This window comes from Cyprinodon tularosa, unplaced genomic scaffold, assembly GCF_016077235.1.
Source record: "Cyprinodon tularosa strain WSP-4 unplaced genomic scaffold, ASM1607723v1 ctg409, whole genome shotgun sequence".
NCBI classification, from domain to species: Eukaryota; Metazoa; Chordata; class Actinopteri; order Cyprinodontiformes; family Cyprinodontidae; genus Cyprinodon; species Cyprinodon tularosa.
This window is the reverse complement of record NW_024039129.1, coordinates 4,518-32,237: the sequence shown is the minus strand read 5'-3', so window position 1 is coordinate 32,237 and position 27,720 is coordinate 4,518. Positions and strand designations below refer to the sequence as shown.

The 27,720-nt window shown below is 39.5% G+C and overlaps 1 protein-coding gene across 1 annotated transcript; it reads left to right on the top strand.

The window, feature by feature from the left end:
- On the top strand, positions 1-27,157 carry nr1h5 (nuclear receptor subfamily 1, group H, member 5). Its single transcript, XM_038298492.1, has 10 exons — positions 1-239; positions 18,245-18,637; positions 18,722-18,862; positions 22,175-22,299; positions 23,390-23,488; positions 23,558-23,654; positions 25,003-25,119; positions 25,220-25,309; positions 25,391-25,504; positions 26,747-27,157. The coding sequence occupies exons 1-10, from the start codon at positions 143-145 to the stop codon at positions 26,950-26,952; spliced, it is 1,479 nt and encodes a 492-aa protein (XP_038154420.1). The 5' UTR covers positions 1-142; the 3' UTR covers positions 26,953-27,157.
- The last annotated feature ends 563 nt before the right edge of the window (positions 27,158-27,720 follow it).

The window sequence follows — 27,720 nt, the reverse complement described above, 5'->3', positions numbered from 1 at the left end:
GGATTCAGGAATGTCTCTTTGCTTCCCAGATCTTACACATTCTCTGTGAATCCTTCAGCTAAGACTGGTTTTGAGTTTGCTTGGAGTTTGTGTGAGAGGATAGATCCGGAATCAAAGACTGGAGAGGAGATTTTCAGTCCAGATGAGAGAGTGGACGGAGCCTGAGATGAGCTTTTCATCAGGGGGTTATCTCTCCACCTCGGAGGGATACTGCTCCACGGAGCCGCTCCAGTACTACGGTCAGTCCTTCATCACACTCCCAGACTTCTGCTCCTTCCTGCTTTTTCAGGTGCTTTCTACTCCCTTTTTTACTTTAACTTTTCCTGCTTCTGCTCTCACGCTTTTTGGTATTCAAATAATGTGTTGTAGATTTTAACCAATTAAAATGACAGTGACTTAGATCCTGCAATTACCATTAAGTCACTCATCTTTAAACAGAGGGCAGCTTTGGTGTCCATCTGTAAAATGATTTAAATGTTGTTTTTTTTATTGCTTTTTGTGTTTAAATTGTTAAAGACTTGTAGAACAAACAGGAAGATATTAATCTTTTTATATTTAAAGGTGTATTTGTGGTGGAAAGCATATTATAGTCTAATGAGGTTTTTATGAAATTTTTAAAAATACAAATTTGTTATATTTTAGTCGGGTGGCTGTTTGCACCTTTAATCGGTTAAAATAACGACACTATTGCACATAAGGCGGAAATAATAAACTTTCAGCAGCATAAGAAAAGTTTAAAATACTTTTACTGTATTGTTACTTGTTAACCATTTTGACCTCATTATAGCAGAATTAAAAACAAAGTAAAATCTTTAGCAAGTGTTTTTTTTCTTTTATTACAAATGGGAGTTTTTATGGAGTTTTATCAGTGGCTCGGCTCCACAGAGGTGACTTATAGGCATTAGAGTAAAATCAGATACCTGTTAACCTTTTCTTCATTTGCTAATATTCTGTTATTTTAGTTACTCTGTGATCAATTGAAATGTTTTTGGTTTTCATATTCGGGTCCCTTTATTTTCTACAGAGGAACGAACTATAACCAACACATTAATCTCTTCGTCCTTCAATATAGTAATGTATTTTTAATAAAACCAATGTTATGTCTGATTAAAGCCGGGTATGTTATCTTAACAAGGATGAACAAAATATAAACGATGTTTTATCCCTGAAATCATATTGGAAGTAGAAAAAGAGCCAAAAACCCACAATATCTACAGCCAGTTCACAGTCTGAAGCCCTTCTATGGGACTGATAACCACCAAAAATGACCATTTAATGGTTGATCACATAACGGGTGCTTGAAAGTATCCACTCTTGTTTTAAGTCATGTGGCTCAAAACTTTATAAGTTGAAAAAGGCAGTTTGTCCAGCTGAACCACAGCCTCTACCCTGCACTGTGTTTTGGTTGGTTGGTACCAAGGATGAGAATACGCAGCATCTCTAGACTCTCTTAACAACTTTAGTCTATAGGACTAATTAACACCATAGAAATATAACCAGCAGCTCCCGCCGTGTATTTACTTTTAGGGGTGTCACAAAGGTAAAAAGTGAAACTTGACCTATCATGGGTGTTTGTTTCAGCCTTTTCTTCCATCTCTCAGCTAGCACTATCATTGATCCAGCCTCAACAAGTCTGGAAAAGTGAAGAATTTGCTATCTTCATTTTCCAGGTCTGAAAAAGGATGGAAATAAAGGTTAAATAATAATTATGCTTCATAAATTTTACACAATTCAATTCAGTTTACTAATACAGCGCCAATTTACAGCACATCATCTCAAGGCACTTTACAGAGACAATTCAACCAGATCATACAGTCAAACTGAATCAAAGTTTTCTATCTAAGGTAAACCAGTTGATTGCCTTCGAGTCAAAGCAATCCCTCACATTAAGCATGCTTGTAGAGACAGTGGAGAGGAAAAACTCCCTTTTAACAGGAAGAAATCTCCAGCAGAACCAGGCTCAGTGTGAGCGGCCATCTGCCGAGGCCGACTGGGGTTCAAGGAGACAGAAGCAGACATAGAAAAAGAAGCAGAGATACAAAAGTCAACTGTCAACCAGCTCCACAGATGGCCCCGTCCAGGAAACACACAGCCAGGCAGACAAGCTCTGAGCCAGCTCCCATCTCAGAGGATGAAGAGAGCACATCCGGTTAGTCACAGTCTGAGAAACAGGACTACACTGAAGAACAGGCCAAGCTCCAACATCTATGAATAAATGTGTTGATGGATGATAGCCAAGCAAAGTTTTTGCTTTACTCTAGTAAACTTTATTTCAGGTCAAACTGCACCTTTGCTTCTTAATGTACTTCTAGTTAGAATTACAGCCAAAGCTCTAAAGCAGCTGTTTCTTCAAATTAAATAAATGGAAAAAAGTCACAAACTGAGTTTTAAAGACTTTGCATTTATTGTTGAATATCACCGCCCTTTCTTTAATCTCTGAAATGCAGCTGAACCATTTTAGGTCAGATGCTATAGCAATAATAAAATAGCGCCACACCACAGACCAAGGTTTATTATTTTATTTTTTATTTTAGGTTAGTTTTAGCATTTACAGATTGATATTTTTTACTCAGGTGTCTAAAATTCTACAAAAAAAAAAAAAAATCTGTTTTCAGCAGACATTAGTGCAGCAGTCCAACCTATTTCATAATAAGTACAAATTGTTTTGCATATTTTCTCTGGTATTGTGAAGCCTAGATAAATATTCAACTGAATCACTCGTCCAATCAGAGGCTCATCCATCTTGGACCTAATCCCCACAGTTAAAAAGACTTTTAAAATCAGCACACAGCTGCTGCTCAACCAAGCTTCTGCTCAGTTGTTTCACGATGTTTAACCCTCCTCCATACCCTCCTCCACCTTTGCCATAAGCTCCATCTAAACTTTCTTAATCCAGTCTGATGATTCCTCTGGTTTTTGTCTGGCAGAAGACCGCCATGTTGAATCTGGTTATGCCAGAGATGTCTTCCCAATGGGAGTTTTTCCTCTCCACCATCGCTTCATGCTTGCTCATCATGAATTTTCTCAGGTTGAATTAGGGCAGGCCTCCATCACCTAATCTTTTAGCCCCTCCCACAGGCTGCAATCATCAAAATCACATAATTCAATTTTATTGTCATTCCACTGTCACAATTGCAGAGCAACGAAATTAACTCTCTGCATTTAACCCATCCCCTTGGGGAGCAGTGGGCTGCCACTAATGCACCCGGGGAGCAGTGTGGAGTTAAGGGTCTTGCTCGGGGAGCCAGAGTGGTACTCTGTGGGATTGGGAGATCAAACTCACAGCCTCAGGATTCAAAGCCCTATGCCCTAACCACTAGGCTGCCACCCCCCTTTTTATATATATTAATTTAGACCTAAACAGGTGAATAATGTGGTGCAAATAATTATTGTAGAGACATTAGGCTCATGCTACCAATGTCAGTGAGGGATCTTTATAGAAAGAATACTCCTACATTTAAATGACACTTAAGAACATCAGGCTTAAATCTCAGTTAATTTCTATTAATGTAAACAACTTAAAAATTCTGTCAATCCTCCTGAAAAACAAAGAACATCTAAAGAACTAAACTTGTTAGTTAAAAGTAGCTCCAAGTTTAATAACACTTTATAATTAGAACTTATGCTTTAACCAAAATGTTAAAGTTTAACAGACAGGTTCAATTCTCCATAAACCCAGAGCGTCTACCACACTCTCATCTTATTCTAGAGCTGAGTTTTTATTTACCCAATGACAGGAGAGGGGGACATAAAACAGCCTTGAGGTGTTTCGGCCGGCTGCGTTCACCACGTCTCAGGTTCTATTTATACTGATGCGTACCATCAACAAATTCCCTCTGTTACTAGAGAGGGGAGCTGTGCGGGGGGGAGGCTGTTTGCTGGTGTGGTTTTGCTCCCTAGCGTGCGTGGGAGGGAAGGGGAGGCTGAGGAGTGTTTAGACAGCGCTCCAATGGTTTACAAACAGAACCAAGCTCAGCCTCTGTCACACGCCGAGAAAGCAAGGACCCCCCTCCCCTCGCCTGTACCCCAACGCCAGCATTGTCTGATGAAGACAGGAAACATCTGGACCCAGAGGGACAGAGAGGAGGATAAAGACAGAGCCTGACGAGGATTAATAAGAGTTTCTAGACTGATCTGTCTCCTAAAGTCTGAGATGCAGCAGGATTTTATGGAGTCAAGTAATTGAATCATTTAAATGTCCAAATGTCCAGTTAGTCTGTAATGAAGAAATCCATGTAAACAGTTATGCATCAAGTTATTGTCCAGACTTCATTTTGTTTGAATGATCTAAGCGGTTTATTTATATACAGTTATTTACTTACCACTTACTAAGGCTTTAATGGATAATTGCTGATATCCCTGATGTTAAAACTATGTACAATCATTTTTCACATTTCAGAGGATTAGAGCAAACAAAGGGAGAAATCTTTGTCTATTATTCTTTTAATAATATCTGTAGATCATCCTGGAGCCTCTTCTCTTGAGCTCAGCCCTCGTGTTTGTGTAAGATTCAGGTCTTTGGTCTCTGATTGTCGATGAGGAACAGCGTTGATCTGGTCAGAAATTACTCATCTCTAGTTTACTAATAGACTCCATCACATGTTTGTTTGAACTGTCCTGCTATTTCCAATGAGTTCATGATGTCATGAACTCTAACAAGGATCCCAGGCTCCTTGGAAGAGAAGCAAACCCGCAGCATTACAGATCCTCCACTGTACTTGGTCATTAGGTGCTTTGGATCACCTGGAGAATCTGTTTGCATAAAAACAAAGAAAACCTTCCAGTATGAGGAAGCCCCGGCACTTGCAGATTTGAACAGAAATCAATAGAAAGTCGACGCTTAGGCGCACAGCAAAAAACCCCTACAGAAGGTGGAAATGTTCTCAACAGAGGTGAACGGATGAATTCTAGTACCAATGAAATCGATACCAACATCAGTAGTTAATTATATAACAATACTTTTGTAAAAAATCTATATTTTTTTCTACCCACATGCACTGAGTGCAGCAGATTCACCAGTGTCCCTGTCTGTCTCCCCTCACCCGCCCCCGTCCTGCATGATAGCGGCGCCAGCATAACATGAATTTTTTTAATATTACGATTTTGTTTAAATTGCTGTGAAACTTCTTTTTAATGTTTCATTGTTCAATTGTAATAAGTAAGACAAAAAAAATCCAAAAACACCAACACCTTCATGATCTATTGATGGTATCGATATTGACAATGCAGAACCTTTATTCACTTGGTATTGGATTGTTACTAAATTCCCGGGATCACCAGCCTATAGTCAACAAAATTAAAGGTAGATCCTTTAAAGGGCTCATTTTCTCCTTCATTTTCTAAGCAGGGAGGCTTTACCAGTTGCTGGGTTTCCCATAGTATACTGCCATCAGGTGGCATGGTGTGGTACATACACCATCTTTATATGTGTGTTGTGTGTAACAAGATGTCATCTAGATGTGTACCAGAAACAAACAAACAATAGAATTGGACCATATTATGAACGGGTTCCAAGCCTGTTCCAGTGAGGATAACCAAAATAAGTACTGCCTGCAGTGTCTTCCCTCAATGAACTCCATTATTTATTCATGAATGACAACACTTCACAGGGATTCTAAGGGATTCTAGACTTTGCTACCATCCAACCTCACTAATAACTTCTAATATGATGCTATTTCCCTTTTTTCATCTATCCATTTATCAAACTTTGGAGAGGAAGTGTCCTATCAAGAAGAATTACCCACCAGCTGTTGTATTTACCTCTGTCTTTAAAACCGCGTACCCATACTGTGTTATCCCTGGTATTGTTGAGCAGTCCCCCAGTAAACAGGATCTTGGTGATCTGGGTCTACACTACAGTAGTACCTTCTCCCAAAAATGATAAATTAATCCACATTCCTTGTTTATGTTACAACCTAAGTCTCTGTGCCAAAACACTTTGAAAGGATCATTAGGTCTTTCTTTCAATTATTACCCCCTTCTAGGGCAAGTTACTGTTTTTGATCACTTGCATACCCCTTACAAATGGAGTCCCCCCCCGTCCCTCAGTGATGTCTAGAATCACAAGATCTATATACTGCTACATGGCTGTACATCTTATTTTGGCATTTGACCAATTAGATGAGCCTTTGAATGATATATTACCTACTGTAAATAATTGGGGAAAAAAGTTAACAAGTCAAAAAAAATAAGATAAAAAGCTAATTGAAAAGTTAAAAAGTAAAGTTAAAAACTTAATTAGCCTAGTTAACAATTATATTTATGTTTATAAACTAAAAAATGTAAGTGCCCGTATCAGCATTAATGCCTCTAAGGTTATGTTCTACCAAAGAAAATGTGTTTCTGTTTTTCATAAATTGTTTTTATAGAAGCACTTTTGTTATTTTTCTTAATATATTCGGGCAAGTTTGCGTTTCTTGTTGTTTCATTGACATTGATTTTTGCCATCAAAATATTCATATTCTTTGAATGTTACAAAGGTAATATTGCCTTGTCCTGGGTTCCAGTAGCACTATTTGCTTGAAGTTTTTGGATTTTTAAAGTATTTCACTGAGTGCCCTATAAAGGGTTAAACTTTTTTTTAAATAGAGCTGTTTTGTGTACTCCATCAGATAACTCTCTTATTCATACAATCTCTTAAAAAAAGTTTCCTTTCCTTTCCAGGCCTTTCCTTTGAATGATTCCCTCAAAAGACATCATCCCTCTGTCATAAATCTGACCAGTTGTATGAATTCCACTTTCAGTCCATTCTTTTCCAATTAACTGTTTTTTTCCTCCCCTAATTTGCATTACTGAATTGTTCCACTAGGAGGCATAAGGTGAGAAACACCACAACACATATGCACCTCATTCCAAGCATGTTTTGAGTGTGTGAGGACTGGGTTACCCTGCAGGTTCAAGCTTTTAGTATTTGACTCCTGAGAGGAAGTGTCCAGTAGAATGAAAGTTTGAACCAGCTCCTTTTCGATGTTAATCCAACTCGTCCATTTTTGTTTTGCCAGCCTTGACATCTCGAATGCCAGATTATACACCGCAAAAACAACTTAGAAATAAGTAAACATTTCTTAAATTAAGTGTATTTACCCTTAATTTGAATGGGCAAATCAGACGATTTTCTAATCTAATGAGTACTTTTACACTTAAAATAAGATAATTAGATAATACACTTGAAATAAGACAATGGATTAGTTTTTTCTTATATTAAATGGAAATTGTCTTGTTCCATTGGCAAAGTGTCTTTGAGGCCGTACTATGAGGAGGAGAGGTTCCATATTTTATAGCATTACTTGCTCTAATTTAAAACCCATCAAAAATCAAAAGTGCTGACATATCTGGACTTGTTTGTAGGCGAGACAGGCATGCCCTCAGACTTGTTCCAGTTTATCTTGCAACCTGAAATATTTGCGTAAAAATCAACACATTTAAGTAGAGCTGGGCGAAATGCATCTGGTCAGATAATACGTTTTAGTGCATAATAATAATGACAAAAAAAACCAGAGCAAATACAAAAGGGCAGGTGTAACCAATTAAAAATCAGCGGGGTCCAAATAAAGAAAACCATCAACCAGTGAAGCTCAGGAGATATTTTTAATTATAATCTGTTACTTTAAATAGATTAAACAGATTCACATATTTAAATCTGAAGTGTTTTTGAAGTAGAGAACAACAATCTTTAAGTTTGGCATATAGGCAATTTCCTGACTGACATATTTTATAAAACACCTGAACTGTCTGTTATTTTTTTCTTTAATGAGAGAAGCGGGTTTTATGCTGCCCTGCAAGGCTTTAAACCTGGGTTTGAATGGCGACAAAGCCATTCTCAAGCAGTGTCACTACCCGATCCGTCCCGGAAGCACAATCCGTTCAGCGCATGCCCGAACAGATCTACATCCAGGTGTCCATAAATAATGCAATTATGGTACTAAAACTACTTATTTCTATTCTTAACTCACTAAAGAATAGTAATATACAACTGGAAAAAAAACTTTTTATGACTTTTGTGAGACAATTTTTATGCTTTTTACATTTTCCTCGTTAAATTGCTTCTCTGACGTCATCAGACATGGTCAGAGCAGTCCAGCTAAATATGATTAAAACATGTTTATCTGCATTTTTGCTGTTTCTTTCTTTTGATTACGCAACACATACCATAATGTTAACACTAAATGGAAACATACAACTCAAAAACACTAGATTTGTGTTTAAATCCAAAGCTGAAAAAGTTAGCCGCTGGAAGTGGCGTAGGATCCCATTTCTGGTGCAGATCGGGCAGAGACGCTGATAAAACAGGAAGGATTTTAAGGCATTTATTTTCTCAGGAAACACATTATTAACCTTTAACACAATATATTTTAGCACGCTTACTATTTTGGGGAAGGGAAAAGCGTCATTTAGGTATTTTTAACAAAATAAAATTAAGGATGACCCGGGAGTATATATGGATTCGCAAATGGCGCATGCGCAGAACAGATCATGCTTCTGGGACTGATCGGGTAGTGACAGGCACATATCAAGGTGCTCATTTGTGAGCCTGGATCGACATTTATTCTTGATTATGTTCATGGTGGAGAATCCTGCTTCACAAAAATACTCAAAACGTTCAGGGTCGTCTCTGAGCACACCATTTCACTTATCCGTCACCAGTTCACCGCAGTTCTTCCAGCAGTCCACACTTTCTCTGCTCTCTTTTTCTCATCATCTTCTCCTTCTTTCCCATCGCCCCGCTTGACACAGGTTTCCCTCTTGTGTCTAAAAGAAGCTTGCCACATTGACTCAGACTGACACAGCTAATTTGTATCCTGTGCAGCTCTGGAGGGTTTTACTGTATTAACAGGAGAAGCGGCGCAAGTGAAATTAGACACTGTTGTTGGACAACATGCAGCAATTTATAAATGTTTTAAATCAGGTGGGTCCGGATTAGCCAGAAGGTGGGTGCGGATCTGGACCGCGGCCCGTTAATCCGCCACCTCTGCCATAGGGTTTCCTGGTCTGCTAGGAGCGCCACAAAGGGCTGAGCAAAGTAGCCGCTTCCAGTTTCCACACATCAACAGTGATTTGTAGTTCAGCTTGAAAGCTCATCTGTCAACAAGTTCAGGGTCTTGGACTGTTTCAGACTGTGTGGGGAAGTCTATAGACTTTGCAACTCTTAAAGGATGAAGGTCCATCCAGGTGGCTTCCTTTGGTTAAGAATCTCAGGGCTTTAAAGCCACTGTCACATCACATAAATAGCCCACCCCTCTGACTTTAGTCCCTCTCCTCTATGAGTCTCACTCTGGCACTTTGCTCCAGTGCCTCACTAATGTCTCTCAAGGTTAGGGAATTCTGACACACAGTCCTATGTTGTTGGCATTAAGGCGCACTTATTGCTGTTTGTCTGCACAGGTGTTGCATTGCAAAAAACAATCTAGAAATAAGTAAAAATTTCAGAAATTAAGTGTATTTACCCTTAATTTGAGCAGGTTAATAAGACGATGTGCCAAAGGAATTAGTAGTTTTGCTCTTAAAATAAGATAATGAGATAATATGCACTTGAAATAAGACAATGCAATTGTTTTTTTCTTATTTTAAATGTTAATTGTCTTGTTCCATTGGCAAAGTGTCTCACTTACCAACTAAATTCAAGAACAAATGCACTTATTTTAAGAAGAAATTATTTATTTAGATTTCAGTTTTTTGCAGTGTGGTGGCTGCTTTAGTGAAAGCCAAGGATGTTTCCACAAAATCTCCCTACTTCAGAACACAAAACAGACAGTATCTTAATCCGAATATCCAGAAAAACAAGACTAACAGACAAAAATGTGCTTTAATGTGTGATAATATGGGAACAGTTGATTAAAAAGTCCCACAGACGGCCCTGTTCTGACACTACGAGCACATTTCTCTACCTTGTCAACCAGAAAACAAAACAATGTCTTTCTTCTGCAAGGTCATTTCACATCAGATTAAATCAACAGACGACATATGAACAAGCTGAGTGTTTCACAGAGAGCTGGAGTTAAAAATGTCTCCTTCAAACATTTTAATATTCACAGAAAATAAATATTGTGGCTCAGAATGTTCTCATCAAAATTCAGGCAAGATGGCGTTTCTTGTTATTACATTGACATCAGTTTTTGACATCAATATATCCATATTTTCTGAATGTTAGAAAGGTAATAAGGTCTTGTCCTGGATTCCAATAACACTATTGGCTTGAAATGTTCAAAGTTTTTCACTGAGTGCCCTATAAAGGGTTAACTAAGACTCGACCTACCTGATAAATGTATCAGTTTTCATATAATAGAATTTAATTGATCATAGAATACAACAGAATAATCTTCATCGACCCAGAGTGGAGAAATCTGTGTTTTTTTTTAGTAGAAAAAGGGAAAAGTTAACAACAAAAGCAAAAATAAATATACAGTTCACATAAATGTCATAAAATAGGATTTTAAATGGCATATAAAAATAGTTTGAAACTGACTTTTCAAGAAATAATGGACAATGGAAATCAGGTCAATGGAGCTGGAATTGCATAATTTTTTAAAAATCTTTTGTAAAGTCTTTTTGTGGACCACGAGTCACTTGAATAAAGTAATCATTCTTTAAAATATATTTTTCCTGTTTTCTGTCTTGATCAAGTAAGAAAGTGACAGAAGATCCTGTTTACAGTTGTTGTTTCCACACATTTCTCCTTTATGTATTGAAACAATTGTGACTCCTTTGAGTTAATAAACCTTTAGGTATTGAGCTAAAAAAAAGACAAATAGCATACCTCTAAAGAAAACCACAAAAAAAGCCTCCAGAAAGCTTAAAAGCCATAATATCTTAGAAGAAGGGTCTGGTTCTGGTTCAGCTGTAATCTCTTTATCTGTAATGCTCCGTTCACACCGTGAGCAGCAGTAGCAGCAAAAATGTGCATACTGCTTAATTTTTTATGATTGTACAAGTTTAGTTCTGATGCATGGCTGAAGCATCTTTGCTGCTGTAGCTGTGTGGTCAAAAAGTGGATCTGATGCGCGTTGGGTGGAGCTACCCTATCCTTTCTTTGCCTGTAACAATGGCAGCTATATTTGCTGTGATCAGTGGGGAAAAACTAGTTTTACTATGTTTTTAAGTGAGAAAGATGAAAACTTCATCTGTGCATCAAGACAATGATTCTGCCTTCAAATATTATTATATAATATATTCTGTCACTAGTAATCCCATTCAACAGCAGCCTCTGGCCCAGTCTTCTCTTCGCATTTTCCCGCTACTGTTCACGGTGGCTGGAAGTAGATGTTTTTCACATACATAATCCAAACTGCAGGCACCAGGATAATAAAAGCAAACATTGTTTGCCGGCAGATTTCTGCATTTTAAGTTAATTTAGACGTTAATGAACTATTTTAGAGAAGTGATCATAGCGATCTGCATCAGCAGCGCTGTGTCTGTCTCCCTGCCAGCTATCAGATCAACTACTCTGATTGGTTGATGTGGTGCGTTGAGCAGCAAAAGTTCAATTTTTCCAACTCCAGCAGCTGCTTTCGCAGCGCGTTCCTTGCTTCAGATGCTCAGAAGCTTTTGAGGCGCTGCTTTAGCTGCTCAGATGCGCTGCGGGACCTTTCGCGGCACCAAGATGCACGTCAACCATTGACTATGCATGTAAACTAGCTGATCCTGCTGCTTTAGGTGTGAATGTAGCAGAATGAATGGTGGAGTATACGACAAAAAAACTAGCAAAGCATCTCCAAACCATGTCACTCCCAGCTCCATGCTGCACATGTGATCTGCTGATTCTGTCCTAAAAAAATCCTGTTTTATGGATAAAAATTTGCTATCTTTACACATCCAAACATCATCTAATCTATGTAAAGGATACTGTTGTAGAAATCAAGACATTCTTTTGCTATTTCATTAAAAGAAACAAAAAAATAGCTTACATGTTTTTAATAAATAAACATCTCTTTCTTACACAAAGAGTGCATGTACAGTATGGAACTATGGACTTGTGTTTTCTATTTCTGAGTGTACAGACAGGAACTTCTCATTAGCAGAAGTAGGACCCTGATGAAGCTCTTGCGATATGTATGTTGACAGCTGTTTTGAAAGTCCCCCACTATTTTTTGTAAAGTATTTAGATTGGTTTGACAGCTCCTAAAATCCCTTATCAGACTCCTAAACTATTTTTATCTTAGGGCCACAGACAGCTTGTTAAAACTTATCTTGGTGTTTTCCTTCCCTTTACCAGTCAGGAGCAGATGTTTTACAAAGTTTTAATATTTCTTTCTTTAGTTTAAATTGTTTTCATTTCTTTAAGTTTTCCAATTTATATATACATATATATATATATATATATAATGTGAAAATGACCTACCGTATTTTCACGACCATAAGGCGCACCGTACTAAAAGGCGCAGTCTCAGTTATGTGTCCCATTTCTGTATTTAACACACACATAAGGCGCACCGGACTATAGGGCGCGTTTTTTATATACAGGTACATGTCCTCTACTACCTTTAAATAGCTCTACTGCGTATTTAAAAATACAGCGGGGGCAAAACTGAGTATGACTGTGCTTTATTCATGTATTTATTACAAAGTATTAATCATACCTGGCAGCTGGCCGTGAGACATACACATCACAGATGACAAAGCGCTGTGATCACTCCTAAATTAACTTAAAATCCTGAAACCTGCCGACGGAATATGTTCGCTTTTATGGGTGCCTGCAGTTTAAATTATTTAGATGAAAAACACCTGCCATCCACCGCATGAACCCGGAGGCTGCCCAGCCTAGAGGCTGCTGATGAAAGGATTTCTGCTGTCGGCGCACCGCTGGTATGTGGGGGTCTGAGCGCCTCCGACAGAAATAGATAATCTGGATGAACTGACTGCAATTATTAAGTTTTCAGGTCGACTTTCTCATTTAAAAACATATTAAAACTACTTTATTCCCACTGATCACAGCAAATATAGCTGCAAGATTTAGATTATTTAGATGAAAAAACACCTGCCAGCCACCGCGGTGAAGAGGAGGAGACCCGACCAGAGGCTGCTGTTGAATTAAGTTTTCAGGTAGAAAAATAGAGCGGGAGCAAAACTGAGTATGATTGTGCTTTATTCATGTATTTATTACAAAGTATTAATCGAACCCATTAAAGTCATCATCCTCTGTTTCTGAATAAAACAGCTGCGCTAAATCAGACATGCCAATTTCCCCTTCTTCGCTGTCAGTCACTTTCCGTGCAGCGCGGCTCCTCAGAAATAATGCCGGCTTTTGCAAAAGCTTGAACAACAGAGCCAGCAGACACGTTAGTCCAAGCATCAACAATCCATCCGCAAACGGTGGCGTAACTCGCCCGGCGCTGCCTTCCACTTATCCTGAAACTGTGGTCTCCGTCTGTCATCCATCGCTCCCACGCCGCTCGCAGCCTTACTTTGAACGGCCGCTTCACACCGATGTCGAGCGGTTGAAGCTCCTTTGTCAGACCCCCCGGGATAACGGCGAGCACAGCGTCCATTTGATTCACCTTTTTTTCACATCGGCTGTGAGATTCAATTCAATTCAATTCAGTTTATTTATATAGCGCCAAATTCACAACACATGTCATCTCAAGGCACTTTACAGTTCAACCAGATCATACAGTCAAATTGATACAAAGTTTTCTATCTAAGGAAAACCAGTTGATTGCATCGACTCATTGACTCAAATACAATCCCCCACACTAAGCATGCTTGTAGCGACAGTGGAGAGGAAAAAACTCCCTTTTAACAGGAAGAAACCTCCAGCAGAACCAGGCTCAGTGTGAGCGGCCATCTGCCGAGGCCGACTGGGGTTCAAGGAGACAGAAGCAGAGATACAAAAAGCAGCTGTAAAAGGCGGCCCCGTCCAGGAAACACGCAGCCAGGCAGACGAGCTCCAAGGCAGCTCCCATGCCAGAGGACGAAGAGAGCACATCCACTCAGTCACGGTCAGAGAAACAGGACCACACTGGAAAACAGGCCGATCTCCAACATCTATAAACAAGGGTGTTGATAGAAGCAGCACAGCTGATGTTTCTTTGCAGGATGACGTCACAGCCAAACAGGAACAGACGAGGCAAAGCTACTTTGAGGAAAAGCAGAGAGAGCAGAAGTTTAGAGATTGAACTAACAGATTCTGCAGAATAGGAGAACAGAGAGAGAATGAAGCAGAATGATGAAATGGGGGTCCCTATGTCCTCCAAAAGTCTAAGCCTATAGCAGCATAACTATAGAGATAGCTCAGGATAACCTGAGCCACCCTAACTATAAGCTTTATCAAAAAGGAAAGTTTTAAGCCTAGCCTTAAAAGTAGACAGGGTGTCTGCCTCACGGACTAAAACTGGTAGTTGGTTCCACAGGAGAGGAGCCTGATAACTAAAAGATCTGCCTCCCATTCTACTTTTAGAAATTCTAGGAACCATTAGTAAACCTGCAGATTGAGAGCGAAGTGCTCTGTTAGGAACATAAGGAACAATCAGATCTCTGATATCAGATGGAGCTTGGCCATTTAAGGCTTTATATGTGAGAAGGAGGATTTTAAATTCTATTCTTGATTTAACAGGAAGCCAATGAAGAGAAGCCAGGATAGGCGAGATATGATCTCTCTTTTTAATTTTCATTAGAACTCTGGCTGCAGCATTTTGGATCAGCTGAAGGCTTTTAACTACAGTTTGTGGACTTCCTGATAGTAAAGAATTACAATAGTCCAGCCTTGAAGTAACAAATGCATGGACTAGTTTCTCAGCATCACCCCTGGACAGGATATTTCTAATTTTTGTAATGTTCCTCAGATGAAAGAAGGAAATTCTAGAAACCTCTTTGATGTGGGATTTAAATGACAGGTCCTGATCAAAAATAACACCAAGATTTTTTACTTTATTATCTGAAATCAGTTTAATCCCATCCAAATGAAGTGACTGGCTAATCAGTTTCTTTTTCAGAGACTCTGGTCCAAAGACTATAACTTCTGTTTTGTCTGCATTCAGGAGCAGAAAGTTAAGAGTCATCCAGGTTTTTATGTCTTCAAGACATGCCTGTAATCTATGTAATGGGTTAGCTTCATCTGGATTTATAGACAGATATAGCTGGGTATCATCAGCGTAACAGTGGAAATTAATCCCATGCTGTCTAATAATTCTACCAATTGGGAGCATGTATAAAGTAAAGAGAATTGGTCCTAGCACTGATCCCTGTGGTACTCCACAGGTAACCTTTGAGCGTGTTGAAGATCTATCATTAACATGAACAAACTGAATTCGATCAGATAGATAAGATTTAAACCAGTCTAGTGCTGTTCCTTTAATTCCAACAAAATATTCAAGTCTTTCTAAAAGAATATTATGGTCAACTGTATCAAATGCAGCACTAAGATCTAACAGGACGAGCACAGATACAAGTCCATTATCTGAGGCCATGAGAATATCATTAGTGACTTTCACCAGAGCTGTTTCAGTGCTATGATGAGCTCTAAAGCCAGACTGAAACTCTTCAAAAAGTTAATTATGGTGGAAGTGATCGCAAACTTGTTTGGCAACTGATGGGCAAGATGGGCACGCAGCGATGGTGATGCGTGGAAAAAACCACCTGGTCTCCTCACATAGGCTACACCTCCCTCAGCTACGCTTTCATTATCTCCTCATCCATCCAGCCTTTTCCATTTGCGTTAATATCATGTCATCAGAGCGCTGTGTCTGTCTCGCTGTCAGCTCCCAGATCAGCTTCTCTGATTGGTTGATGCGGCGCGTCCAGCAGCAAAACTTCAATTTTTCCATCTCAAGCAGCAGCAGCGCGTTGGCAGATGCTTAAACGCTCCTGCTGCTCAAAACGCGCTGCAGGACCTTTTGCTGCACCTATACGCGCGTCAACCATTTACTTTGCATGTAAACTCGCTGCTTCTGCTGCACTTGCTGGGTCCGGTTCACACCGATGTCGAGCGGTTGAACAGCGAGCACAGGTTTAATTTGTTTCCCCATGTTTTTCACATCAGCTGTGAGATGGGCACGCATGGAGTTACATATTAACAGCGATGGTGATGAGTGGAAAATAAAACACCTGGTCTCCTTACATTCAGCCACTCTTTCATCATCTCCTCAATGAGGTGGTCTCAAAAGTCGCAGTTACAACACACATAGGGCGCACCGCACCAAAGGGCGCACCGCACATTTTGAGGGGGAAAAAAGACGTTTAAGTGCGCCTTATAGTCGTGAAAATACGGTAATAAAAACTAACAGGCCGTCACTGGGTGATTTATTTGTTTCATCTGACATGTTTATAGGGACATTTTCAAATTCTGAATAGCTGTATCCACTCTTGTATTTCCATCATCAGCAGATGCTGCTAACAGTATGACTGTAGGGTGGGCTCTCTGTTTAATCAGTGTATGATTGCTAGAAGCTCCCTGAGCGACTCCATTGGTGCAGCTGCTCTTTTATCCAATGCCAGGGGCCCCACATGTTTTCTCTGCTGAGACAAACTCATGAACTGTTCATCAGAGACAACCTCTGGCCCTCCTCCGTGGCACTCAGAGATCTCAGCTGCATCCTGTTTCAACCGTCCGAACAAGTTCACAAGGTCTCACTCTCGGCTTTTTATTGTCTCCCAATAGGGCAATTAAAATGGTGAAGTCACACAAGGCACGTAAAATTATAGTCCTATGACGCTCTTTGGCTTTGGGAAGCATCATCTTGAAATGTTGCATTTGTGTCTGTTTCTTTCGATTGTTTTTCTTTTTTTTCTTTTTTTTTTCTTTAGTCTAACGAGAATAAAACATTTCACTGTTCAATCATTTAGATTGCAAAACTTATGATTTCCAAAAGGAAAACCAAGTAGGAAGAGTTCAGTTAGAAAAATATGTTCCAAAACATACAGGGTGTTACAGTCTGTTAAATTAATTTTGTCAAATTCACTCCAACATATTAATAAATTTAATCTATTAACAAAACATATGGAGAATTGATGGTTGGCAATGATAATAATGATAAAAATGATATAATAATGATAAAAAAAACAAAAGCTCTATGTAACGGTTTCCCTTTTAAATAATGAAGGTATTATCTTTGGATCTAATGATAAACGATCAAGAATCAGCACACAACAAAAGTTACTACATTTAGAAACATGAACAGGCCTGAAATCTGGGCCTTTAGAAACACATTAAAACAAAAAGTTGTCTTTCTACTACCTGAAAAACTTGTCCAGAATTAAAGAACAAATGCAACAAGAAGACCAAGAGAAATATGGAGGACCTGAGGAATCCCTCTAAAATGAAAACAGCAATTAGAAATCCACTTTGAAAAGTATTTTCTATTTGCACATTTTGGTTTTCAGTGTGTTCAGGGGCCAGAAGGCTCACACCAAATGTAAATGGAGAGCGTAAAAGAGAAAGAAAATGCAACTGCTGAAAGGATTTAAAAATGCAATGATGTGGTAGTAGGGAAGCTATTTTTAATTATGTTTATGAATTGAGGTATTTAAATCCCATTTTTTTAAGATTGCAGTATTTTATAATGGAATCATTAATACAATTTTTATAGTTCTTTTTCAAATCTAAAATAAAAATGCTTGTGATGTGATTTTAAATTTGAAATGGCTGTTTTTCATTTTCAGTGACTCACTTGGTCCTCCATAGAGAAACTCATCCATGTTTTTATCTTTAGTCACATTGATTACTGCAAAGGGTTCTTCAAAGGTCTGCAGAAAATCAACCAAAGAGCTACAGATAAAGGAAAATGCTGCTGCTAGTGTCATTAATTAGACTGGAAAAATTGAGCACATCACTGGCTACGTCAGAGAATAGACTTTAAAATACATCTATTAGGTTATAAATTGTTGATCAGTTTAACACCATAATACATTTAAGACTTTTTTTCATTTTATCAACATTTCCAGAGTGTTCAGGTCTTCTGTTTCCAGTATACAAAGAAGCGGAACCAAACATAAAGAACCAGCTTCCAGTTATAAGCAATTTTAATCTGAAAAACTGTTGAAACACATAATCGCTTTAAATCAAGGCTGGAGACGTCTTTGATTCTTAATCTGCAAACCAATCCAGGGGAAAAGCTGCTCTTATCACAGATTGGCAATCTCCCTTTGATCATCAGCTGTTTCCGGTTGATGGTTTTTATGATTTTGTCTTATGATTCTAATGATTGGATTACCTCTGTGTTCTTAATTTTATCTGCACATTTGTTCTTTTTTTTATGATGTAAAACTTTTTTGTTTTTTTTTACATCTCCATCATTTCATTCATCTCTCCTTTCAGACATGCTGGCAGACCCTCTCTGCTACCCCTTGCAGGACCCCGACCCCCAGCTGCTTCCTCACAACCAGCAGCAGTACCTCCCTGCCAACATGCCTTTCCCCTTCTATGGCTCCTCTACCTCTCCTTCGCCTTCGTCTTTGGCTTCACCCTCTCAACTCTGCCATCCTCCATACCAGTACAGCTCTCAGTGCCTGGAGGGCCCCTGCGATCCCAGCCAGGAGTCCCTCTCCGGGGAACTGAATCAGGGATTTGGCCCGGCGGGGCTGCATCTTGTACGGAGGTCTCGAATGGGTTCGGTTGGGAAGAGTAAAGGGCAGGATGAGCTGTGCGTGGTGTGTGGGGATAAAGCATCAGGGTATCATTACAATGCTCTAACCTGTGAAGGGTGCAAAGGTAATCTCTCAAACACTTTATTTTCTAAACCTTTTAATGTATTTTAAAGCTAAAGCTGGAAGTTTTTTTCCACCTTAACTGCAGGTTTCTTTAGGCGCAGTGTGACTAAAAAGGCTGTGTACCACTGTAAGAGCGGCGGCAGCTGTGAGATGGACATGTACATGAGGAGGAAGTGCCAGGACTGCCGGCTGAGGAAGTGCCGCGCGGTGGGAATGCTGGCTGAGTGTAAGGAAACGCTGATCCAAGCACATGACATGAAAAGTTCAATAAGAAAACATTAATAGCAATAACCAAAATCTTTAGTATAAATGACAACCAGAGAATAAACTAAAGCTGCTAATGTTTAAATAGTTCTCCATCCTGGAATCTTTTTAACATTTTGTCTTGTTTTAAACAAAAATGTTATTGCCCGTTATTTATAATTTATGTAAAACATCAACACTTAGTGTTTAATTGGAAAAAGTCTATCAAATATAATCTGAAAAATATGGTGTGATTTGCATTCATTCCCCTTTATGCAGATGCTCTTAAATAAAAAATTGCGCAAGCAAAATGTCAGATTACAAAACAGATAGAGACCTGAGTTTGCAGCTGTTGAATGTTGAAGTATCTGTCTCTTCTTCAGCTGTCCCTTACTTATGGAGTACCTCAGGAGTCTATTCTTGGTCACATTTTTATTTATTTATATGTTGCTTTGGGTTTCATTTTCAGAGAAACATATATTGCCATTCAAATGCTGACAACACTTGGATCTACTTTTAACTAAGGGCAACTGCTCATCCCCATTAAAATCATTATTTGTCTTTTGGAAGTCAAAGCCTGGGTTACTCTTAATGATCCTTGATTTAAATAAGACAAGATCCAAAGAAATTAGACTTAGACAGATTTTAATTTGTCATTTTCTACACACAAGTGTATACAAAAAGAATTTTCGTTATGTACAGCTATCGAGACTTTTTCATTTTTTTAAAGCGCAGCCTTGATAAAGGTAAGCAGCAGTGATTGAAAACACTGTGATGAAAAAAAACACCCAATTTATATAACATTTAGCAGTCTAATGGCAGTGGGGAAGAGATGATCCTCTCTGCTCTTCTCACCTTCTTCCAGTCTGAGGCGCTGGTCAGAACACTCTCTATGGTGCTTCTGTAGTGTGGTGGTGGGGATGGGTGGGGGCAGGTGGGCTCTCCTCATCCTCAGCAGGAAGAACATGCGCTTCTGTGCCCTTTTGATCAGTGAGGTGGTGTTTACATTCCAGGTGAGGGTGTCTATGATGTGCACCCCGAGGAATGTGGTGCTGTTGACCACCTCTTGGCTAATCATATCTTGTTTGACCAAGATGTAATCACAATTTTTCTAATCTAGATTTTCTGGACATCTTTGTTAAATTAGCAGCTAAAACATGCAGGGTAAAATCTTAGAGTTGGATAAAACAAAAAAGATTTCTTTAGCTGCACAACAATCCATTTTTTTTAATCAAGACTGAAATCGTTGCTATCTGTTAAAAACTTGTAACATTCAACTTACGCTTTTATTACTTTGAACTTTATTATTGAAGCTCTTCACATGATGCTTCCATTCAGACATGCCTGAACGCTAAAACCCATCTTCTGACCCAAACAAGAAGGCATGACATTGTATCCCTGTACAGCAGTGTTTTTCAATCCTGGTCCTCAAGGCACACTGCCCTGCATGTTTTAGATGTTTCCCAGCTTCCACACACCTGTTATCAATTGATAGCAGATTATCAGGCTTTGCTGAACTGCAATCATCTGAATCAGGTGTGTTGAAGCTCAGAAACATCCAAAACATGCAGAGCAGGGTGCCTTGAGGACCAGGATTGAAAAACACTGCTGTACAGCACTTGGGTGAACATTAAGGTTGTTTTTAAAATCTCTCTCGCCTCTTGTCATCTCCCGCTTTATCCGAGACTGGGTCGCTGGGGCATTCTGAGGCGCTCCCAGGCCAGGTCCTAGGTCTTGGTCCTGGGCCTCCTCTCAGTGGGATGTGCCTGGAACATCTCCCGAGGGACACATCCAGAGGGCATCCAAAAAAGATGTCCGAGCAAACTCAGCTGACTCCTTTCGATATGGGCTCTACTCCAAGCCCCTCCGGCATGACCAAGCTCCTTACCCTATTTCTATTGGAAAGCCCAGCCATGTAGTTTAGGGTAGGAATGTAGACCAACTGGTAAATTGGGAGCTTTATCTTTTTGCCCAGCTCTATTTTCACCAAGAAATGAAGGGTCTGCATTATAGCAGCAGCCACACTAATTCATCTATCGATCTCCGACCGGTGAACAGGACCCCCAGATACTTAAGCTCCTTAACTTGAGGCAATCAAACAGGCTCTTGGTGACAGGTCAGACAAAGAGTGGTTCACAAAGCCCCCATGAGGACTTAAAATCGAGGCATGTGACTTTGCCCAACCAAAGCGCCACCCTGGAGCCAGGGCAGGGCTTAGGGTTCTTCCGTAAGCGCCTAGTAGCCAGCGTTCTTACTTGTGGGATGCGGTTGGGCCCGGCCCGAAGGAATGATGCAAGGCCATCCCCCAGTGGGCTCGCCATCTGCAGGGGGAACCATGGCGAATTGATGCTTAGAAGATTGGGTGGTAGTCAGAGGCGTAGATGTGGGGCAAAGTAATTATTTATCCAAAAAGCATTTAAAGGCCCATAGGTAAATGAGCTTTAGATGAAAGTTGCTCTGGTGGGGGAATCTTGGAAGATGTATGGAGTTTAAAACAGATCGATTCTTTCTAAAACTTGAAACCACTAGAATGTGGCTGATCAGAATGTGCACCACACTTTTCAGCTCTTTATCAGTAAACTAACTACATCCTTTTCCTTCCTCCTGATATAAAACCTGCACTCGTCGTAAAAATGCATTACAGTTTTCCAAAAAAGGCTTAAAAAAAACAATCCACTGGTCTTTGTTACCAAGTTTGAAGACATTTCGCTTCCCATCCAGAAAGCTTATTCAAGCTTATTCAATTCAAAATGTCAGAATTAGTGTTCAGTTCAAAGCTTTATAAAGTGGACCAAAAACAAAGCCTTATTTTGGTTTAGAAAACATGCAAAATGAACCAGAAGAATGGGTCTGCCCCTTAAGAATGGGGTGTCGTTTCGGATTCTTTGTCAGCCTGCAATACCCAATACTGGTCTATGCCTCTCAGAGGGGGGTCGTTAGGGGGAATTGTTGGTCTGGCTGACCAGGCAAGATGGTTTTTTTCGGCCCCTTGCATGTGGGTGGGGGTTGAGATGATGGCCACTATATGAAGTTTCGAACTCCATGCTTATGAGATTTTTAATTGAAAAAGCTTCCTTGATGTAGAGTGAAATGTCTTCAGACTTGGAAACAAAGTCCAGGGGATTGGTGTTTTTTTTTTTTTTACTGTTTTGGAATAACTATGACCTGGAAGACTGAGAATCATCACCAGCATTACAGTTTGTGTTAGTAAAATGACACGCTGTGAAAGGTTTAAATGGTATAAGTATATTTCCAGCTCTCTGTGTTTATATGTATATATATTTTTTCTTCCAAGGCCTTCTGACAGAGGTCCAATGCCAGTCCAAACGACTGAGGAAAGGAGGTAAAAGCAGAGCGCAAGAAGAGAAGGAGAGCACAGACAGTCGGAGAGTCAGCTCTACCTGCCGGTTACCTGGACAGGTACCACACCACTGTTCTGACCCAGCCGGTTCTAAACCAGTCCAGGCTGTCTGCTTCTGGGAATCAAAAACAATAAAACTCTGTAGAGTGAAGAGGCTAATGGCTCAGGAATTTATGAAGAGGAATTATTTAGAAATTGATGAACGGAGTAGAGCTGAGGTGATTCTAAAGAAAGAGAAGTTCCATCTGAAAAACTCACACAAAGAGAGAAGACAATTAGGAGAAATGTATTGATACAATTACTTTGTCTTTGGTGCTCAGGCCTCAGCAGGAAACATAGTGCTTAATTTCGATAGATATACATGAACAGGAGCGAAGAATAGGGAAGTTGGTCAGTCTGTAGACTGCTGGTTAGCGAGACGGTCTGCTGAGCTTTGTGATACTAGAGCTTCACTCAGGGACCTGGAAGATGGAAGTCCAGCTTGGATAACACAGGTTGAGAGAACTTGTCCATGATGAGCAAGCATGAAGCGACAGTGGAGAGGGAAAAACTCCCCGTTGGGAAGAAACCTCTGGCAAAACCAGGCTCAACATGGTGGTCTTCTGACGGACCGGTTAAGATGAGACAGGGAACACAGTAAGAGTCCGGGATAAATGACACTCTGATGAAGCTTTTGCTACGATTGTGTCATCTAAATTAAGTTACAGTGCATCCGCCACCTGCGCACAGGAGCTGACAGGTGCGTATCGGAGGCCTTTTAAGATGAGCTTTGGTTGCCATTTGGCTTTCGTGGAGGTGTGGTTCAAAGCTGATTGGCTGTCGCAGGTGCGTGTATGAAAAACAATGAGTTTCTTCAGTTGAACTTCCGTCTAGGCTCCATAAAACAAGACAGGATGTAAAGGGAAAGTTTCCCGGCCATGGATAACAATAGTAAAACAGCAAATTTCCCTTTTTCGTGGGCTTTGTATGGTTTTCTGATTTTAAAAGCCTCGTTTTCTGTAATTGCTACACAATTATGTATTTCTATTGTATTTGCACCCCTATAGACACTGTACATTTTAAAGAGAAAATTATTTTATAGAACAGATGATTTAATGAATATAAATGAATGGTGTTAAAGTTAACTAAGTTCTTTTCTATCTGCCCCAGACTCAGCCTGCCATTTTGACCCGGGAGCAGAAATACACTGTAGACAGGATGGTTGAGGCTCATCGCCAGTTTAGGGAGCAAGAAAGCAGCAGTTACAGGGTAGGTATGTGTCCAGACTTTAGGTTTACCACCTGTTATGATGTTCTCATGTTGTTCTCATGCTGGCAGGTCTCTGAATGGCAGTGTGCTCTGGAGGGGGCGGGGCTGCCTGATGTTTTATCCCCACACCTAAACAGACTGCTGCAGTTTGCAAGAACAGTACCAGGTGAGGTGGATGGAAACCTTTATTCATTGACATTTACCATTTATCCGTTTTGTATTTTATTAAAGGATAAATCTGTTGAATTCTCTCTTTCCGGTCAAACTATGTAAATATCAAATGACTGTTCTGAATCTCTGTCCTGATGATTGGTGTGACTCATTTAACTTCAGGTTAGGATTTCTCTGTGATTATGTTACCTAGTGTGTGTGTCCCAGTGCTACTTGTTACACATAGAGGTTTCTGGTAGCAATTAAATCTCATAACATGGTGATATCGTTTTGGTACATTTCAATTCAGAATTGATGTCTGGTTGATATAAAAACGCATGAAAATGTGGAAACGCTCCTCAGTCCTGCTGTTAGGAATGATGGAGGATCTGTAATGCTGTGGGTCTGTTTGTTTGATACAAACATGTGCAATCCCAGTTTGTGGAGAAGATATTTTAATATTTCTTTTTTGTAGGTAATTTAGGAAGCAACTGTTAAAGGATGAGAAGAGATTAGCATCTCCACTCATGGGAAATCTCTAATTGCTTGGTAGCAAGTAGACAACTAAATCATGGAATAAGATGAATTACATTTAAAATAGAAATAAGAAAAAGAAACTCCATTTTATCATTTCAAGTGCATAATACCTAATTATCTAATTTTAAGGGCAGAAATATTCATTCCATTGACGGATAATCCTATTTACCAACTCCAAATAAAGGGAAATACACTTAATTAAAAAAAAAGATTTAATTTTTTCTTTTTTTTAATTTTTCTGTTTAAACTTTTGCAGTTTAATGCTACGAATGGCAACTTCTCTTATTACCCCTAATAAAAAAAAAAACACAAGATGGAGCTGTTTACAATTTTATTACATTTTTTCATTTAAAAGAACAACAAAAAAAACAACAACAAATAAATATACTCAGTTAGTAAAATAAATAAAGGTGAATGGTGAATGTGCTTGAATTAAAGGGTAGGTTGATTCAAAGGTTCTTCCATGTTTTTTTTTTGCTGCTATAAAAGACATTGATCTTAAGGGTTTGTAAAAATCTTCACCAGGAACACCAAAGAATGTGGCCTCATGGTGTTTGCAGGTGCATAAACTGTGTTTGGTATTAATGGCATTAATCTGGTTGTTTTAGTTTGATAATCATTTGGAAGATCATGGTGATTTGGTGATCATTTGACTGTTTCTGATGAAAAAAAGCTATTTGTAGAAAACAGTCAGGTAAGGAATCACCTCCACATTTAGGCAGTGTTCTTTTTTTTTAAATCCCAATGAGAGGTCCACATTTCATTCCTATTTTTGTAGATTAAAGTTAAATGTCTAAGAATCTGCATGCTTGTGCTCTGTCACCCAGGTTTTGATCTCCTGGATTTCTCTGACCAGATGGCCCTCCTGTCCGTTTCCTCTCTGGAGGTCATGTTTCTGCTCTCTGCCCAGCAGTTCTCCAATAACCCTGCAAGCCCCACTACAGGTAAAGGGAGAAAACTAAAACTAAAATAAAGACAAAACTATAAACACGGTTTTAGAAAATACACCCGTTTGAATCTAACAGCCCATCACTGTATGATCAGTGTTGCAGCTTTTCACCACTTCCTCGCACGGCTGGTTCAGAAATCTGGAGCCCAGGGAAAACTTCCAGATGAGGACGTCCGTCGGTTCAGGTGAGCTCATACATCCCCTTTAATCTGCAAACTGTGGACATAAAGAGCCCGCTTTAAGGATCTGTTTCCTGGTGTGGACAGGAAGCAGTGAGGATCTCCTGGGCTCAGTGCTAAACTTCCTTCACAGCATGGCGGTGCTGCGTGTGACTGAGGCTGAATACACCCTGCTTACTGCCACAGCTCTGCTCTGCTCAGGTCAGGTATCTCCAGTTGGTAAACATTTTAACCAGGGACTGTTTAACAAGTTATATAACAAATAATCTAATTGTCTTAGATAGCTTTCTTTAAATAAAGTTAGTTTCCCGTATAAACTAAAAGGATTTAAAGCAAATCTTTAAGTGAAGGTTTCTATTAGCTTTGCACATCTGGAGCCCTTTAATTACCATAACAGATCAATCAGAATGAAAGGACACTAACGTCGGAAGTGAAAGTAAGATTTTTATTTATTTTTTTTATATAGATTCTCATCTATTTTAGGTCTGGATTTTGACTGGGCCATTCTAACACATGAATAGGTTTTGATTCTAATAGACTCTAGCTCGTTCTTTATGCTTAGATTAGTCCTGTTTGAGGGGGAACTTCTGAATCAGACTCAAGTCTTTTGAGGCCTTTAACAGATTTCCTTCTAGGACTACTCCGTATGTAGTTTACTCCATCTTCACTTTAATCCCTTAAGCTTCCCGGCTGATGGAAAGCATTCCCATAGCATTATACTGCCATCATGCATGTTTCCTGGACGGGGCTGCCATTTACAGTTGCCTTTTGCATCTCTGCTTCTGTCTCCTTGAACCCCAGTCGGCCTCGGCAGATGGCCGCTCACACTGAGTCTGGTTCTGCTGGAGGTTTCTTCCTGTTAAAATTAAATTTTCCTCTCCACTGTCGCTACAAGCATGCTTAGTGTGAGGGTTTGCCTTTCAGTCAATGAGTCGATGCAATCAGCTGATTTTCCTTTGATAGAAAACTTTGAATCAATTTAACTGTGTGATCTGGTTGAACTGTAAAGTGCCTTGAGATGACATGTGATGTGATTTGGAGCTAAAATAAAAAAAATTAACTGAATTGAATCAAATGCACATTCAGGAAGATGCACATTTTCTTCCACACAGTGGCAGATTTCATTTTTTACTATGGTTCCATTTTATTTTAGTTGTCTTGTCCTTACTCTGCTACTTTAGGAGCAACTCTTTGACCAACACTGCAAATGCTTTTTTGTGTTAATATGCTTTTTAACAAACTTGAACTTAGATGAGGGTTAGATAAGTAATAAATGCACCACACACCTTTTGAAAATGATCTGCCACTTTGCATCGGTCTAAAATCCTGTCAGTTATGTGGAACTTTGTTGTTTTAACAGAAGAAGTTTAGGAGGTGTAAATCCTTTTGGGATGTATGTTCTCCAGTTGTTTGAACATGTATCATCTGTGCGGTCCTGTCCAGATCGAGCATCCCTGCAGGCGGTCAGCTGTGTGGAGAAAATGCAGGAGCTGATCCTGGACCTGCTCTCCAGGGTTTGCGGGGCCCAGGCTGGAGCAGCAGCCAGGGGAGGGCCGCAGCGTTTCGGCCGCCTGCTGGGCAGACTGACAGAGCTACGCACCCTCCATCACAACTACCTCCTCCTGACAGGGCAGCAGCCAGCACACTGATGAAGAGGAGATTCTTCTCTTCCCCACGCAAAGGCCTCTTTGAGACCAGAAAGAGTTGAACTGGCAGCCTTTTTTTCCTCTGTGTTCATTTAGCTTTGGTGGTTTCAGATTGTTAGGGTGAAGCAATCAATCTGATTTTTTCATACTTATCAACTGCTACCATGAACACCACCCAGACTGTTTATTTTCTTGAACAATTTGAAAATAAAGTCTCCTTTACTTTAATAAAGAGATATCCATTAAATGAAGACTAAAAATAATGAAAATGACCTCCAAGATTTCTATGTTTGTTACTTGAAAACCGTTTCATTCATCATGTTAGACAAACTTAACCTGCTAAATGTATCATTTATTAAAACAAATGAGATTCTTTAAATAGAAAATTAAGTTTAATCATATCTCTGAAGTGTCCCTTATAACTTTCCCCTTTTTGTAAAGCATGGATCTATCAGGATGGAGTCTTTTTCCTGTGATGTCAGTCTAGTCTAATTTATTTCTTACATATTTAGAATAAAATTAGCGCCTGAGCATCAAAGTCCAACACTCTACACATAATGGATCCATCCAAAAGGGCCTCAAATTACTGGAATTAGATGACTTAAACAAAAAAATAGGTTGGTCTAATCTGCTGTTGGAGCCACTTTAAGCATTTATTATGCAGAGGTGAGTGAATTTTCTATAGTTCAGACAGACATTAGAGTATCACTTGTGTCAGTTCTCTAGCAGCGGCATATATGGGCGTAACATATAACTTATATGTTACGCCCA

What these genes read in the sequence shown, in the direction of transcription:
- nr1h5 (XM_038298492.1), top strand. Translation starts at nt 143, where the DNA reads ATGAGAGAGTGGACGGAGCCTGAGATGAGCTTTTCATCAGGGGGTTAT. An exon ending in AAGAAAGCAGCAGTTACAGG is followed by an intron (nt 23,489 to 23,557) that starts GTAGGTATGTGT and finishes TCATGCTGGCAG; the next exon opens with GTCTCTGAATGGCAGTGTGC. An exon ending in GTTTGCAAGAACAGTACCAG is followed by an intron (nt 23,655 to 25,002) that starts GTGAGGTGGATG and finishes TCTGTCACCCAG; the next exon opens with GTTTTGATCTCCTGGATTTC.